The sequence below is a fragment of the Populus alba genome, chromosome 17 (genome assembly GCF_005239225.2).
Source record: "Populus alba chromosome 17, ASM523922v2, whole genome shotgun sequence".
Classification (NCBI taxonomy): Eukaryota; Viridiplantae; Streptophyta; class Magnoliopsida; order Malpighiales; family Salicaceae; genus Populus; species Populus alba.
In genome coordinates this window covers 7,310,267-7,328,710 of record NC_133300.1, presented here as the reverse complement: position 1 = coordinate 7,328,710, position 18,444 = coordinate 7,310,267, and the positions used below count along the sequence as shown (strand labels likewise).

General features: G+C 32.2%; 2 protein-coding genes across 2 annotated transcripts; both read right to left on the bottom strand.

The window, feature by feature from the left end:
• Positions 1-6,455: 6,455 nt before the first annotated feature.
• Positions 6,456-9,060, bottom strand: LOC118048750 (SNF1-related protein kinase regulatory subunit gamma-1-like). Its single transcript, XM_035058561.2, has 6 exons — positions 8,903-9,060; positions 8,244-8,421; positions 7,710-8,152; positions 7,280-7,546; positions 7,024-7,196; positions 6,456-6,941 (listed from the first exon to the last, which is right to left on the bottom strand). Exons 2-6 carry the CDS (start codon positions 8,410-8,412, stop codon positions 6,662-6,664), a joined length of 1,332 nt encoding a protein of 443 aa, XP_034914452.1. The 5' UTR covers positions 8,413-8,421; positions 8,903-9,060; the 3' UTR covers positions 6,456-6,661.
• A 4,229-nt stretch (positions 9,061-13,289) lies between these two features.
• Positions 13,290-16,150, bottom strand: LOC118048716 (acetylornithine aminotransferase, mitochondrial). Its single transcript, XM_035058515.2, has 3 exons — positions 15,400-16,150; positions 14,490-14,921; positions 13,290-14,028 (listed from the first exon to the last, which is right to left on the bottom strand). The coding sequence occupies exons 1-3, from the start codon at positions 15,787-15,789 to the stop codon at positions 13,495-13,497; spliced, it is 1,356 nt and encodes a 451-aa protein (XP_034914406.1). The 5' UTR covers positions 15,790-16,150; the 3' UTR covers positions 13,290-13,494.
• Positions 16,151-18,444: the final 2,294 nt, after the last annotated feature.

Sequence of the window (18,444 nt, the reverse complement as noted above, 5' to 3'; positions counted from 1 at the left end):
ATATAGTAAATGTTCCTCTTAAATGCAGGCCTATCATATAAATCAAAGGATTGATTGATGAATTCAACTACTGAAATTTTGAAGATAAAGAAGGGTGAAACTTAGAAAAGAGATGTTGGTGTAGTCCAAACTGGAATGTTGTTCGGTAATTGGGTCATATCTCGAGTTCTAGATGTCCCAATGATTTCAAATTTTTACACAGATTTGGTAATATACGGGCCTACAACTTTCATGTGGACACCAAGATCTAAGAAGGCCGTTTTGAAGTCCAAATTATAGCAACAACGGAGAAGTCCAAATCTGTCATGCAGCCTAGACACTATTCAGTGTTCAGCCCATATCTTGAGTTCTAGAAGTCCAAATGACCCCAACTTTTTTTTTACTAGAAAGCTAAGAGAATTTCCTAGAACTTTCATGAGTGCATATGGTTCCAGTTCTGATGTTAGCAATGATGTTTTATTCAGACAAGAAGATAAGGATTTTCACCAAGTCAAGATGTGGCCACCCACTCAACAATTATTCATCAAATCAATAGTTTCAAATTTTAGCCTATAAAAGGAGGCATTTACCATGCATTTAGGCATTTTGGTGTTCAGATTAAGATCATGCTCTTTCTCTCTTTCTTTGTATTTTGTAATATTTAAGTTTTATTTGATATTATATTAATCTCTTGTTTATGCTCTTCATTTCCTTTCCTTTATTTGTATAATTATGTTCTTATCTTGTTTATTTATGTTTCTTTCTTTCATTAAGTTTAGCTAAATCTATTATGTTAAGGTGAAAAGGGTACACTAATGGTGTAAAAATAAGTATAGTATAAACTCAACATGGACTTTAATGCTTGATATTAACATGTTTTATATTTGTTATCTTATTTACTTTTAATACTTTGCTTGTTAAAGGGTTAATCTATATTTATGTTGTATAACACTTAGTACAACAAATTCTTGGCACTTTCATAGCCCATACTGTATGGTATAACCGACTTCTGAGCTATGAAATGAACTTGATTTGTTGTTAATTTAAGTTATAATCATGAATGCCTGACAACATTTACAAGTATTAGCATTATTCGAATAAGATAACTAATATAATCATGTTAACAATCTATAATCTGATTGGAACCTCCTTCGTGTGTGGTTTCCAAGTTGAGTAATAAGAGTTTATACTATACTTGTTTGAAATACCATTAGTGGATCCTTTAACCTTGACATTTGTTTTTATCATTGTTTAATCATTACATTAATCTTTCATCTCAAAGCTCTCATTAACTTCTTCATCTTCTTCTTTATTACTACTACTACTACTACTACTACTACTACTACTACTACTATTATTATTTACATTCTTGCTATATTTTATGTACATTAAGTATGTTTTGTGTTTGATCAAGGATCCTGACATTATTGGTCTTGTCTTGTTCATTCGCATCAGAAATCTGTTTATATTATGTAATATATCTCTTTGATCTTTTCATAAAATCAATATATAGGCTGGAAACCTGTGACTCGATCTTTTAGATCATTCTTAGGTATAACAATGCCACGTACTGAGTATTATTATTATTATTATTATTATTATTATTATTACTACTATTATTGTTATTGTTATTGTTGTCTTGTTATTTATAATTTATACAATTAACCTTTCTGTGGTTCGACCCCGATCTTGTTGGGTTATTTATTACTTCGACACTCCTACACTTGGGAGAAGACATCAAGCTTTTGGTCGTGTCAGTTGGTAAATTATGGTGAGTGATACATGGTACCTACAAAAGGTCTCATCTAGTGGATATGAGACGCTTATATGCTTAGGTAAGTATATTTGTAGAGAGAGTGTGTGATGATATTTTAGAGAGAGATGCTCTGAAAAGATATATGCAATTGAAAATGGAGATTGTAAACTCTTTATCTTGATGGTTTATGAGGGTATTTATAACCCTCGAACCTTGCCATTTTGTAGAGTAAAAGGGCTAGAGAGTTATTTCATCTTTTTAAATTAATCTTGAATCATGAACAATATTTCATTTAGCCTACCCAAGACACCATAACCACACATGTTTTTCACTGAAATTATCGACCTAAGAAATGGAGGTGTGGTAGGCCATGAGAGAATTTTGTATACCTAGAGATATAGGTGGAGTAGGATCCAAGCTAAAATGGCTTGTGTTAGTGAAAAAATCACACCTGGCATGAGAGGTGAGGGTGGCGCGCGACACGAGAAGCATAAGATTCGGAGCCTCGAGCCAGTGAAATCATAAGGGTTATGTGTTAAGCTGAAGCTACAAGTCCAAAGCAGGACCAAAAAGCAGTGGTGCCTGAGGCCCACAGAAGGTTGTGCTTAGTAGAGTGGCATGCCTATGATATTTGGGTTTGGTTGGGTGTTATGCCCATGAGGGTCGTGCCTGGTAGAGTGTCATGCCTATGATATTTGGGCTTGATAGGGATGTAAGGCCTATAAGGATTTAGCCTGGTATGGGGCATATTTGAGCCCAATAAAATGCACAATCCATGGTGTTTGGTCTTGATAGGATGCTAGGCCTATTATGCTTAGATTTGGTTAGGGTGCAAAGGCCATAAAAGCTAGGCCTAGTAAGGTGTTGGTTCCATAGTGCTTAGGTCTGGTTAGGGTGTTAGGCCTATATGGGTTAGGCCTGGTATGGTGGTAGACCTATGGTGTTTCAAATTAGTAATGTGGCAGACCCATAAGGATTGAATTTAATAGGGTTTTAGACACATGTTGCTTAGGTTTAGTAGGGTGCCATATCTATAAGGGTTAAGATTAGGGGTGATTATTTTCGGTTTGGTTTGATTTTTACCTAAAAAAATAATAGAATCAAAATTTAAAAAAAACCGACACCAAATCTAAACGGTTCAAATCTACTAGTTTCGGTTTGGGTCGGTTATTTTAGGACAAAAACCAAAACCCAACCGACTCATTTTTTATTCGGTTCAGTTTCAATTTGGTTCAATTATCTTACATTAAAAACAAAAAAACTATATATTTTTTTGGGGTTTTGTTTTTGTAATTTCCAATGGGTTTGGTTTCGGTTTGCCTTGGTTTTTTCTGATTTGACTCGCTTTTGTTAGGTTTGGCTTGGTTCGATTCGGTTTGGTTTTTTCGGTTTTAGGCTTTTTAAATTGATACCGAACCAAACTGGTTGGTTTTTTAAATATTTTAATTGATTTAATTATTTTTTTATGGTTCATTTTTTTATTATTATTATTATTTTAATTTTTCTTGATTTAATCGGTTTTTAATTCTTTTACTCACCCCGGTTAATGTGGCAGCCCAGGGTATGAGACCCAATTTGATAAATCCTAGTCCATCAAAAATGATATACATGTTTAATTTTTTGTAGTAGATGTCAAAATTTTACTGGTTAAAACTTAAGTATATTGACACATAAACAATCCATATATCAATAATCATAACACCATTTTGAATTGCATTATTCTTTAGAATCTTGTATAAGAAAACGTAAGAGGATAAAAAACCATACATTTATTTTTTAAAAAAAAAAATAGATCAGATGCCCATTTTTGATACATTCAAGGAAACTGTTATAGTTTTATTATATTGAACATATATGTTACATTTTCATGCTACACATGTTCAAGGTCTTGATTACTGATTTTATTAATGTTAGGGATTCAATGATCTCTTCTTCTTCTTCTTCTTTCCAAGGACCCCATCTGTGACCAAGGCCAAGTTTATGCTTGTCCCAAAAAATATCAAATCTGGGCACTAATTTGGACACGAGCTTGTAGAATGAACAGATTGAACTTACTCTCAAGTTATTGCTAACATGAATACAATGCCATGGATGTACCCAAGCGAGCATGTAAATATTGATTTATATTCATAAACAAGGAATTCATGATTTTTCGGTACTCTCATATTCATGCATAAAGCCAGACACAAAATGAGTCGGAACGGCCGCAAACACAACATCGGATTTATACAGAAAATAATGAGTGGTCCAAAGCAAATCGATCTGTCCAAATCTTGAAGTCAATCTTCTATTCTTGTGCTTTGCTTAATAGCTACTCCCACGCAAAAACCCTCAAGCAGAACCCCCTCTTGCACACAATCACGAGTATATATATATTGCTGCATTGACTGGTATTGCTTGGCTTTATATAGGGCATATTTCAATGTGCTAGAGGAAATTAATTAATATCACCTCCTCCTTACATGTTACCATGATATTTGAAGAAACATTCACCAGGAACAAAAAAGAATGTCGGTCTAGATGACTCGAAGCAGACTGCATGAGAGATGGATAGAAAGAGAGGGATTGTGCTCCCAAGAATGCTTAGTGAAGCACGCGAATGTTCGTGTTTGTAACTCTCGGGACTCGCATTTTCCTCTTTGCAAGGAGTGAAATTGACCATTTACCTTGGCGTTTTGAGAGGGCAGGGAAGAGAGAGTTGAGTGTGACAAAATCCCAAGAAGAAACCAGACAAAGAAGGTGTGCCATGATGATATCTTTATGATTTTTGTACTTTGATGGTGTTTATATTCGAGTAAGTGATCTCTATTTAAATTGCTAGTTTCATGACTTGTCGAAAAGTGTAAAGTGCATAAACACCACTGCATATTTTTATATGTGTCTCTCTTTCGAGTCAATTGTTGGAGCCTCTCTTGAGTATACTTTCATGGTTTTGCTCCCTCTTCGCAAGGTTAGTATTGAAGGAAAGATGAGCAGTGGTCATAGAGAAAGCTGGTGAATATCACCAAGTGTTGTCATTGTAGACATGGATTTTAGTAACTTTTTAGAGGTATAGTTTAATTAGTCAGGTTATGGGTTTGTTTTATAAAGATTACTAGTTTGAGTTCTATAAATTTCAGGGTCATTAGAGGCTTATATAATTGTTAATTTTAGGATTTTTGAGATTGATTGAGATATACATAAATTAACCCGGACATTTATGTTAATAATAATAAAAAATAAAATTTGACAACAAAGTGTTACCTTAATTAATATGATATTATGTTTGCTATAGGAAATTCAAAATATAATTTAAGATGGAGTTTCCACTCTGACATAAAATTGGAGAAAGTAAGGTGTGGAGATGATTAATATGTTATTGTCGAAAGGCTTGCTTTTTTTTTTTTTTTTCTTTCTTTCTTTTTTGTGTTAGAAAAGAGAGTTTCGTGCTCTAAGATTTACAGGAAGTAGAACGCTAATATGAATTGAGCTAGATAAAAGAAGCCGTGATAGGAGGTCAGCTACAGGCAAATATTCACATTTTAAATCGATACACAAAATATATATCATCCTCTACCTTAACATGGTTTCTTGTTTTAATTGATCTTTAAATTAATATTTTTTTTGTTTTTATTCTTTTGATATTCTAATAAAAAAATTAATTTTTAAAAAATAAAAAAATATTATTTTAATATATTTTTAAATAATGTTTTTTGTAAATAATCACTTCCGCCTGCTGCAATCTCATACCATAATTAATTTCAATGTTTGGGCCTCTGCCTTATCTACCTTCCATCCCATTTCTGAAGCAAGTTGGGTTTCGGGTCGGATTCTTAAAAAAAGTCTTGATGTGTTTTAACTTTAGGCCACGTCAGGTTGGAATTATCAATAGCCTTTTCCCCCTGCATTGTCCAGCATGGACCCACATAGCTGACATGGCTGATGATATGTAGACTGCTGATGGTATGGCAACGTTGCCGATGGCTGGACCGGTTATGTGGATACGGAAGTGGTGCTTACGTGTTTGGTGATGAGATCTGAGTTTCGGGTTGACCCGGCTAACATCGTGGGTTTCCGGGTAAAGAAGACGATCTAGAGTGTGTAGTGTGTGGAGAGACCAAGTCAGAGACGTTGAGGACTATTTTGATCTCCTTTTTTACATATTTTTCACTATTGTGTTTGTATTGACATGTTCGTAAATTCAAAACATATTTTTGAACGTTTTGAATTATAAACAAAGATTAAACAAGCATTTTTTCCTAACAATGCTATAATGCCACGTTTTTTCCAGTTTAATATTTTTTTTACGAGAAGAACAAAACCATCATTAAGTGTCCAATGAACAAAGCTTTTACAAGGAGTGTTAGTTTTTGTTAATAAGATCGCCTATGGCTTATTCATCTTTGCCGACACACTGGTAAATGGACGTATTTTCTATTGGTTTTGTGCTACCATATCTCTGAAGGGTGTTTTCTAACGTTATAAAGTAGTACAAGTAGAAAACAAGAAGTCTCCCAAGGTTATTGTGTTCTGTCATGTTCCTTTGCCATCTGCACATAAATTTCTGTAATTTTCAGAAATTTAAATTTTCTGCAAACTTTTTGCCCTACCTTTTTATTAGTTAATGGAGGGGTTGTGTTATGTGCTCTCTTTTTTCCCCTATAGTAGTTGATATCTCAGGGTAGCTTTAACGTATGGAGTTCCATTCCACCTTTATTGTGTCTAACAAAATCACAGGACATGGAAAGAATCAGAGATAATAAACGATTAGGAAAATCTGCTTGATGTTGTTCAATTAGAGCTGCATAAAACAAGAACTCCAATTATACTCATACTAATCGATGAAAAAACCTTGCCTTCACCATTTTCTTGTCTAAGAACAGGCCTGGTTTATTACATTTTGGATAATTTCATATCCTGAAGTTGTAAATGTTTTTGGCAGAATCATCACTCATCCAACATTTCTTTTGTTGAAAAAGAAAAGTAGCTATCGAAATGGTTCGGGGGCTCGTACACGAAACAAGAGATCACATCTCTGAGCGTAATCACGCCCACAACTTCTTCAGATTGGTTAACCACATGAATCCTGTGACCTGACCTGGAAGAAAGAGCATGGATCAAGCTACCAAGAGTTGCATCAGGCTTGCAGGTAATTGGTGGGATGACGCTTCCTGTTCCTTTGGTTGTTGAGACGATGGTGTTCATGAAATCCATAACGGTATGCTGCCTGAAAAGAGAGAAAAATTGGAAGAAGTGAACTTGGATAAAGCTGACTTCACCAGTAACATGCTTAATATCCTCTACACTACCTGAAATTGGAGAAAAGCTCAGGCTTGAGCAGCAAGTGTCTGATGTCCCGTATGCTGAGATTTCCAATAATCTTCTTATTTGGTCCCTCTACTACAGGAAGACCACCAATTTTGTTATCTTTCATTTTCTTGAAAGCTTCCAAGATCAGTTCACCACTCTGGACACTAACAACCTGGCCAGGAAGCAGAATAACACACTTGAAGAAGTCCAAATTGAGAAGTCAGCCACGAGAAAACTAATCAGGAGAACATGTACCTCGTCAGCAGACATAAAAGGAAGGCCTACATTTGAAATAGGTTGTGCAGCAATGCAATCAAACCAGTCTCTTCCCTTGCATCCCTCCAGACCTTGAACAACTGCAGATTGAGTTATGAAGTTCTGAATATGAGGTTTCCCTGGCTCGATCACAGGTAAATTTCGCAGCCGATATTTTGAAAGTAGAAGTAAGATGCTCAACATTGAACTGTTTGTTGTGACTGGAAGAAAAGGAGACCAGCGGTATGATTTAATAATCGATCCCACCTTTAGCCAACCAGAAAAATAAAACATAAAATACAGTTAGCCTTTCGCAGATGGCTAGAAAAAGACTGGAGCTTCTTTCTATTCCCTGTCAAGGTAGTCCTCAAAATGTATATGTAAGTTATGAAAAGGTATCTTGAACACAGCATTCTGAAATTGAACTTACAGTGGTTGACTTGAAGGGTTCTTCTTGAAGAAGAACTTTGTAGAAATCCTGCCCCAAGTTGTCAGCGGCTGTCGAGGCGTCTTTTCCAGCTCCTTTTTCTGCAGCAACACCACCAACTACAGCAGCACCTACTGCAGCAGCAGTTAGCCCAGCAACGGCAACAGGACCTGTTAAACCCAATGCTACTGCTCCAAGAGCACCGACAGCTCCAGTACCTATGCCAGCAGCTGCTGCAGAAGTGGCTGATAAAGCAACAGCCGCGAGCTCAGCACTCTCTAATACCCAGAGGACGATTGCTGAGTAATCTATGATTCCGAGGTACCTATCTCTCCAATCCAAACTGTCTCCAGCATCTACCTTTTTTACAGGAGCAGCCATAATGTTGCATTCAGATAAAATACTAACAGCATCAGCAACCGACGAATCCGCTAAAATTTCAATGACTGCAAAGATTGAGTTGTGAAACACCTTTCAATTAATTAAGAAATATTGTTTGTCAGACTAACTGTAAAGGCAAGAAAATTTTGCAATCACCTTTGCCACCTGGAACTGGTGGGAATGATGAAGCTGGAATCTCTGCAAATGCAGCAGTTAAGGTCTCCTGTAATGAAAATGGCAACTTCTTTCTGGACTGTATGTTCTCAAAATATGAATCACAGATTGAAAGTTCTGAACTTTTTGTAACCTGTTGTTTTCCTGCCATATCCACACCCTGCGCATAGAGCAACTTGGGCAATGAAAGGGATGGAAGGCCTAATAGGTGGTTTAAGTTCCTATCCCATAAGAAATCATGGGTTAAAACAATTCAATCACCCCCTTGAACATTGCACCCACTGAATTGTCTTCACAAAAATGAAGACCCAGATCTCATAACCTTAATCTGCTTGGATTCTGACATATTATAACAATTTTCCAATGTTATACCTGAAAAGGCTACAATTTTGTTTTCTCCTATAATTATGTTGGACAATTTAGTAGAAAAAATGTCAAGACTTATTCAGTCATAAATGCTCAGCATGGAAATTAAGCTCTCCTCGTTTAGATTCAGAAACAAAAACCTAGTATCATATCATTAAAAGAAAAAGAACATTCAGTGGTCGATGCAACCATGATCATAAAAAAATATATATATACTAAAGATGGATCTTGTATAAAAAGATCAATTCCACAGAAACAATTCCACAGAAACATACCTGCAATCTTTAAAAAAATTCTGTGTTAAGAAGTTGGATTGGGGTCCATTCTTTGGCAAAAGCTTATGCCTATCCGTTTCTCAATTCACTGATTGTACGTGGCACTGCCATGTGTTGGCATTACGAAGCTGGAAGAGTTAGGGCTGAGCACGTGTAATTTTTTTTCGCTTAAATACCTTTTTGGAACTGGAATGCATATTCACTAGTCCGACCTAGGCAACCTAGTTGCATATTAGTGTAGCGGCCCACTCGTTTGATTGCTGGTTAATATAATGTTTTATAAATATAAAAAAAAATATTTTATATTTTAAAAAATATTTTTTAAAAAGTCTTGGGTCTTACGGTAATACCAGACCTAAAAACTTTGAAATGTGACTACCAAGATATATCCAAGAGTTTTGGATGAACTCAAATACTTGTGTCTGACAATCATACTAAACCTAAAACACTCAGGTCAAAATGCTTCAATGAGAGGAGCACAGCTTTATTGCAACATCAAGTTGTGTTATTTTTTTAATTTTGTTAATTATTATAGTTTATAAAGGTTTTTTTTTATTATTAATTATAAATTTATAAGAAAAAAAACATGATTACTATAGCATGTTGTTATTGCATTTCAAAAATATTTATGGAAAAACAATTAATTTTTAATTTTTTCTTTGGTTTAATTTTTTTATATATATTTTCAAATTATTTTAATTTATTAATACTAAAAATAAATTTAAAAAATAAAAATATTATTTTAATATATTTGTAAATAAAAATACGTTTGAACGAAAACTATATCAGTAACAACCATAAAATAGAATTTTTATTGAAGGAATTATAAATTCATAAACATAAAAAATGAATTATTTCAATGGAAAGATAAGATTTAAATTTTTAGATCTAAAACATTAAATTAGATTTTTGTTATGGTTTGTTGTTTATAAATTATTTATACTTCGTTAATAAATATTTTTTGACCTATGTTACTTGGGTCTGATAAACATGTTTGACCTAAGTTTACTTGAATAACAATAACAATAACAATAACAATGAATAATCATAATAATAGTAAAAAAACAACAACAACAACAACAACAACAATAATCATACTAATAATAGAAGATAGAATTTCTATTGAATGAATATAAAAATTCATAAATATAAAACATAAACTATTTTAATGTGAAGATATTATTTGAATTTTTAGATCTAAAACGTTAAATAGATTTTTATAATGATTTTTTTATATATATAATAATGAAGATATGTTATGTAAGATCTCATATCAGCGGGTGAGGGGTGTGTTGCTGGCCTTATAAGGGGTGTTGGTTGCTAACTTGTTATACGTGTTTTGGGGCGTCAGGCTCAGAAATGGACTCGCGTCACCAGGAACAAAACCGTGAGGACAGTAAGGCCCAAAGCGGACAATATATGGCAAGTTGGGTCGGGCCGTTACATTTGGTATCAGAGCCGACCTCACTGGTTGTCCGGTTGTGTCGACGGGGTTGTCAGGCTCCTTAAAAGGGGTGGATTGTAAGATCCCACATCGACGGGTAAGGGGTGTTGGTTGCCAACTTGTTATACGCGTTTTGGGGCGTCAGACTCAGAAATGGGTTCGCGTCACCAGGAACAAAACCGTGAGGGCGGTGAGGCCCAAAGCGGACAATATATGGCAAGTTAGGACGGGCCGTTACATGTTAGCTTAGGTTTGGCAACCATGTGTGATGCCAGACCCTCGCGAATGGGTCTGCAGACCAAGCACGCAAAACTTAGGTCTAGCTCCGTTGTCAGACCCAAGTTTCTAGGGTCTAGCTCCCTTAATAATAATAAAAATAATAAAATTTATAATAAAAATAATAATAAACTTGTTTAACCCAAGTTTTTATAGTTTTTAATCCATTCAAATCAAATTTATGATTTTTTTTTAATAGTAATAATATTTTTTTTTCAAATTTAATAATAATAATAATTTTTAATTTTACCTTTCAAATCAAATTTATAGTTTTTTCTTAATATTAATAATTTTTTTTTTCAAATTTAATAATAATAAAGAGCTTGGAAAACTAGTCGCGAAAGATAATCCATAACAAAAAAAAAAAAAAACATAAGTAGACCTAAAATAGAGGCGTGAAAGAAAACTCATAAAAAAAAATTATAAATGAACACATCCACACCCTTTAATCCAAAGAAATGACATGGAAGCATGACAATATTACCAAACTCAAGAACAACAATAGAATGCATGATTGAAAAAATAAAATAAGACATGAAAATGATAGAAAAGCAAGCAGAAGGCAACTAAAAAGAAGCCTAAAAGCTAAACCAAATCAGAACAATAGTGAGAAAAAAAAAAAACATGTCCACAACTGAATACTTCAAGAGGAGAAATAAGAATGACGAGGAACCGAAATCCGTAAACCAACTACTAAGATCTAAACACAAGTCCAATCCCACTTGATAAGTAGCACCTCTCCCAATATTGTCCAAAGACCAAGGACTCAACCAAGTGTGCTATGCATTTAATACATAATTATTGTCATCCCATCATGTTAGAACCACCAATAATTTATTGCCATAAGGTGCATGCCCAAAACCAAAAAGACATGCAATTAAACTCTTATTGATATTATTGTGATTCAATTGTTACAATCCATAGTAAATTGTCTCTACCTGCACAATAATATCAATAAGAGTTAAAAAAAACATAAGTAGACCTAAAAGAGAGGCATGAAAAAAAAACCAATAAAAATACAAATGAACCCATCCACACCCTTTAATCTAAAGAAATGACGTGGAAGAATGACAATATTACCAAACTCAAGAACAATAGTAGAAAAAAACAATAAAATAGAACATGAAAATGACATAAAAGCAAGTAGAATGCAACAAAAAAGTGCCTAAAAACTAAACCAAACCAGAACAATAGCAAAAAAAAAAAAAAAAAAACAAGTATGTCCACAACTAAATACTTCAAGAGAGGAAATAAGAGTGATAAGAAACAAAAACCCCTAAACCAACTATCCAGACCTAAAAACATATCCAATCCCACTTGATAACTATCAACTCTCCCAATATTGTCCAAAGACTAAGGACCCAACCAAGTATACTACGCATTTAATGCATAATCATTGTCATCCCATCATGTCAGAACCACCCATAATTTATTGCTATAAATTACATGTCCAAAACCAAAAAAACATGCAATTAAACTTTTATTGATATTATCGTAACTCAATTGTTATAATTTATAATAAATTATGTTTGTTTACCCGTAATATCAATAATCGCTATTATATTTTCAAATAAAATATACTTATTCACCGCAACTATAATTCGGATTGACATCCTCCGGTAGCTATTAAGAAAACATTCAGTGTTATCTGTTTTTGCCGTGTCTCCTTCTCCACCTATCGTGATTTGCTACATTTCGTAGATGGCTGGTTGGCTTATGAAGAGTACGAAGAAAATTAGTGCTGTAAGTGACAATCTCAGTATGGCTGTTGTCTATGTTCTGCTCTTGTTTTGAGCTTTTCATACCATTTTGATTCCTCATTTGCTAAACATAAGGTTTTAATTTCATCCTTTGTTATAGGAACCATCAAATCTCTTCTTTTATCATGACTTGTTTTCCACAAGAGAAAGAGCATATGACCATATTTGTTTGTTAACAAGAAATTTTTTTAAAAAGAATAATTTTTTTAAAAAATTAAATTTCTAAAAAATAAAATATTTTAAGATATTTAGTAGCATCATAAAATATAAATTAAAAAACACTTTTAAATGTTTAGCTGTCATGAAAAATAAATTAAAAAATATCTTATTAATATATATATATTTTTTAAATTTATTAAATTAATAAGGACAAAATCTTACAAATTAAAAAATTAAATGAGAATAAAATTAAAAAAATAATAATCTAATTTTATAAATTATTTCAAATAAAATAAATAACAATTAAAATATTGAAAATAAAATCTAATAGATAAAATAGTTGAAAGATGATGAAATTAAAAAAAAAATACAATTTACATTAATTATTTTAAATAAAATAAATAACAATAAAACAATAAGAATGAAATCTAACAGATAAAAAATTTCAATTAGAAAAATAATAGGAGAAAAATAAATAATATTCATAAAATAATAACCAAAATTGATATAAAAACCAAATTAAATCAAATTTTAAGAGATAAAATTAAAAAAAAATCAAAACAAAATATCTAATAATTAAAAATTTGAAAACCAAAGTTAATATAATTAATAAATAATATAATATTTTAAAATTTTTTCATAATTTTTAGATAATGTTTTCCTTTCAAAAAAAAAAAAATACTTTCCAAGCCTAGAATGAGACAACCGGCGCCTAAATTCTCAAAGCTAATGGCAGAGAAATCGAGAGTAAAATAAACTAACCGAGCTCACAGCTCTGCTCAACCACAAATGCATATTGTTTTAAATAATTAGTACTTTCATGAAATTCGAGGGCTACTGTGCATACCATGAGTGCAAGATATAGAGAAAACTTTGGACAGGCTGACAACAGGATTTGATAATGAGTATATATCCTGAATTTCTGATAAAATTACATGCTACCAAACCTTGCTTCAATTAGTCTTGTCAAGTGCTGGAAGACATTCAAGTATAATCTCAGCAGCACGCTCCAGTTCTTGTTCTGAGATGATCAACGGGGGCACCAGCCTCACAACATTTCCTTTTCCAGCAGTTAATATTAGAAGACCGGAATCTCTGCAGGCATCTACGAGGGGTGAAGCGGACACATCCAGCTCTATCCCAATTATAAGTCCCAAACCTCGTACTTCTCTCACATGTGAATTTCCTCCTAGTTTGTGAATTAAAAGTTCTTTGAAGTATTGACCTTTCTTGGAGACACTGGCCAAGAAACCTGGCTTTGATATTTTATCTAAAACAGCAATGGCAGCGTTACAGACAAGAGGTCCACCGGCAAAAGTGCTCCCGTGGTCTCCATATTTTATGGCAGCTGCAACTTTTTCACTCACCAATGCAGCTCCTATCGGTAGACCTCCTGCGAGAGGCTTGGCGAGTGTCATTATATCTGGGACCACACCATATACCTCGTGTGCCCAAAGATAACCAGTTCGGCCTAAGCCACATTGGACCTGAGAAAAGAATGTTTCAAAAAATACTTCTCAGTTGAACTGTGATCATTGCAGAATACATCAGAGCACCTTCCAGTGCTAAACATGATATGAAGTAATTACACAGCAAAACTATTGCAATTAGGAATGAAGAATAGCATCCCATTTTCTGCCCTTTCTCTGAGCCTGAATCTGAAAAATGTTATCTCCCAAATAAAAAGCGAAGGGATTTACGTCAAAATTGCACTTTTGGAGCTATGGTGCTCTATCCAGGGTGATGCTAATTTGTCAAAATACTGAAAACATGTCGACAACTTGCTATTAGGATACTTTTCTACGATTAGAAGAAAACATTTTTGGTGCAGGTGGTGTGTCATGGGTGGAAATCAGGGAGAAAATAACATGCATTTAAGAGGTACCTATAACCTTGGAATCCACAATTTATATGAGAAAACATGATTTCAAAATGAAAAGCAGTTCACCTCGTCAAAAACCAGGAGAGACCCAGCATCATCACAAGCACTACGTAAGGACTGTAAGAATTCCTTTGTTGCACTATAAATACCACCTTCACCCTGTATAGGTTCTACAAATACAGCAGCAATCCTGCCAGACTTAATCAGTTCTGTTGCAGCCTGTACGTCACCATATTCCAGGAAATTAACTCCAGGCATGACAGGCTCAAAAGGAAATCGATACTGCTCCTTGCTTGTCAACGCCAGAGCCCCCATTGTCCTCCCATGGAAGCTATTACTAAATGAAATAAACTCTGTGGCTTGCTGCTTCTCAGGATTTGTAAATCGTTGATACTTCCGTGCAAACTTTATAGCAGCTTCATTTGCTTCCGTACCAGAGTTCGCGAAAAAAACACGATCGGCAAATGAACAAGCCACAAGACGTTTAGCAAGCTCTACCTACAACAGATGCATACTTTCCCTTTAACGAACTTCCTCTCAAACTACGAGAGAAACAAAACTATGAAGGAAAAACTTACTATATGCCAGCATCAAAATCACCAGATACATGTTCCCAATTCATATCAATCACAAAGCAGACAAAATCATAATTTTCTTGCAATTCATTTCATTATTAGATGCAAAATTGGTCTATTAAAACTTGCAAAATGAACAGATAATAATTCCCCTGTTCATAGCATTTCACAGTTAATTCATTTTCCTATAGCCAGTCTAAATAATAATAATAATAAATAATAATTTCAAATCGAAAAATCTAAAAATTCACGTTTCAGATTGTAAACAAATGAAGACAACACAAAAATATATGCATTAAATAAAAAAAAATACATTTCTAATACAATCAAAATTAAATTAATATGTGAATAAACCCTCATTATATATATAAAAAAAAATTGACAGTAAAATAACCCATTACCTGAGGAACTGAATAGAAAACATTGCTGACATGAGTGAGCAAATTAGCTTGCTCAACAATAGCTTTGACCCAATCAGGATCCCCATGACCAAGAGCATTAACAGCAATACCAGAAGTACAATCCAAGTACTCTCGCCCTTCGGGATCATACAATTTACAACCTTTTCCACTCGAAATCACAACTGGGTTTCTTGCATATGTCCCAACTAACACCTTCCCTTCCATCTCCATAACCTCTCGACTTTTCAAATGGGTTTTGGGTTTCACTGAATCCGGTGCATGCACGTCCAGGTTAAGGCATGCTCGTAAGAAAAAAGAACGGCGATGATTGAGATTTGGAGAAAAGGGGACCGAGATCGGACTGTTGAGAAAGTGCTGGAGAGAACCCATTTTTTTTCTCTTTGGTTTTGCTTAATTTGAATCAAATTAACTGCTTATAGGGTTTAAATAGGAGGGTTTTGAATTATTCTTATTATTCTCTCTCTTTTTTTTAGAGGTGGTGGTGGAATGATTTGATTTGATTTCTGCGTGATAATTGTGGGAGAAAAATGGACTGATTCGATTTGTTGTAAGTTGAGAGAATTATTGGAGTATAGAATTTTTATTTTTCATTTATTTATTGAGATTTGAGAGGAGGGTGTTTTTTTTTTATAAAGGGAGGCTAGGGTTTAAGGTTCTGTTCTTGAGAAGAAGTCGATGATGGAGGTTAACTACAGTACAGTCTAATACCTATAAGGCATCTAAAATAATTAATTAATTAGTCCCTTTATTATATAAATTTATTAAATGACCCAAACATTGAATATGTTGTAGTTGTGCCGTTTGACTGGGAAAAAAACTCACAAAGTAGAATTCTTGTTCTTGAAATCCTAGCTAGCTGATGGCAACGAAGGGAAAAAAAACACAGAAACTTTAGATACACGTTTCTTCTGCTCTTCAAAGAATGTGTTTGAACGATTGAATTTTATTTTTCAATAATTTAAAATTTTTATTGTAAAATAAAATTTTAATAATTTTATATTGTTTTAATATGCTAATATTAAAAATAAATTTTAAAATATATAAAAATAATATTTTAATATATTTTTTAATGCTGTAAATAGCTGTTGGTGTGGCGCTTCCGCATCCTTTGTCGACAATGGAATACCTGCTTGCTATTTGTTATAATTAATTAAAACAATATCTAAGAGTATGATAAAAATTGTGGTTTAAAATATGTTTTTTTATTAAGAAATATATTAAAATAATATATATTTTTTATTTTTTAAAAAAATTTTTGATATTAATATATTAAGATTTTTTTTTAAAAAAAAATAATTTTAAATAAAAAAAAATAAAATTTTAAAAAAACACGTATAAGTTAAAAAACCACTGTATAAAATGAGTGAGTTGAATACTAAAATTAATCTTTGTCCCCACCATTGCTCAGGGGTGATGGGGACGTATCGAGGTTTGAGCTGAAAATATTAATTATGACTATTTATGAAATTTCAACAGCTATGTAACCCCTTTTATATTTTTTATAATAAATTCTTTATATCTGTTTTTTAATTAAAAAAATACATCTTCGAAGTACAAGCAAAAACGTATAGAAAAGTGTCCTATGGTGTATTTTATTTTATGGAAAACATTCAGCAATAGTAAGAAAAAAAACAAAAAAATATTGAATTATTTATATTTTTATTATTGTATTCAATTTAATAAATAAAAAAGCTCTTATTACTTTAAAATAATAAAATTGCAACTAAAAAAAACCTTTCTTTGCCGAACATGAAAATCTAGCCACCTTTTTAATTTAAAGTATGTTTGAAAGTATTGTAACAATTAATTTTTAAAGTATTTTTTTACTCAGAAATATATTAAAATATTTTTTTAAATTTATTTTTGACATCAAAACAATTTAAAAACACTAAAAAGTTAATTTGAACAAAAAATATTTCAAGTTTTCATGAAAAGCAGGCTGAATTGCAATCTCAAACGGGCACTTAGGCCTTGTTTGTTTACTATAAGAGTATTTTTCTTTAAAACAATAATTTTCTTGAAAAGTGAATTCTTAAAAATTAAATTATTTTTTTTTGTTTAGTAGTGTAATGAAAAATGAGTTTAAAGACTTTTTAATTTTTGGTTAAGTCATGAAAAAATAAGCTGAAAAATAACTTACTAATGTTTTAATTTTTTTTTTCATGTTTATTGAAAAAATAGGGACCAAAACTTATAGATAAAAAAAAAGTTGGAGGATGAAATTAATATATATATATAATTTTATAAATTATTTCAAATAAAATAAATAACAATTAAAATAATAAAAATCAAACTGATAGATAAAAAAGTTCAAAAATTATGAAATTAAAAAAAATATAATCAATAAATTATTTTAAATAAAAATAAATAGCAATAAAAAAATTAGAACAAAATATGATAAATAAAAATTTTCAATTAAAAAAAATGATGACCAAAAGTTTATATCAAAATCAAATTTAAATCAAATTTTAAAAAAATAAAAATATTAACAATAAAAAGATAATTAAAAAATAATAAAACATTTATGCTATATTATAAAAGAAATTAATAGAAAGAATTGAATGGAAGGAAAATAAGATTAAGAGTGAAGTTGTACAGAAGAAATAAATTAGATTTGATTGATTGATTTTTTTTAAATGAATAGTAAATTTTGATTGTTTATGTTATATTACATACCAGGATAGATTCATTTTATCTTTTAAATTTAAAAATTGGGTTGATTTGGAATGTAAATTATAATTGTTTTTTTAAAAAATAATAAAGATAATATAAAAAATAACTAAACTATAGTATTCTAAAGTAATTTTACCTTATTAATACTTATAATATTAAACAAAGATAAATATAATGAAAATAATGCGGTTGTTTGTGGTTATATATATATATATATATAGAGAGAGAGAGAGAGAGACACACACACACGATGAGGCTTACGTTTGGTTCTATACATTGAGTGAGATTCTCTCCTTCCTTTCTTCAGCACTATAACGTCCATCTTTGAAGTTTGATTCTTCGTTCAACGAG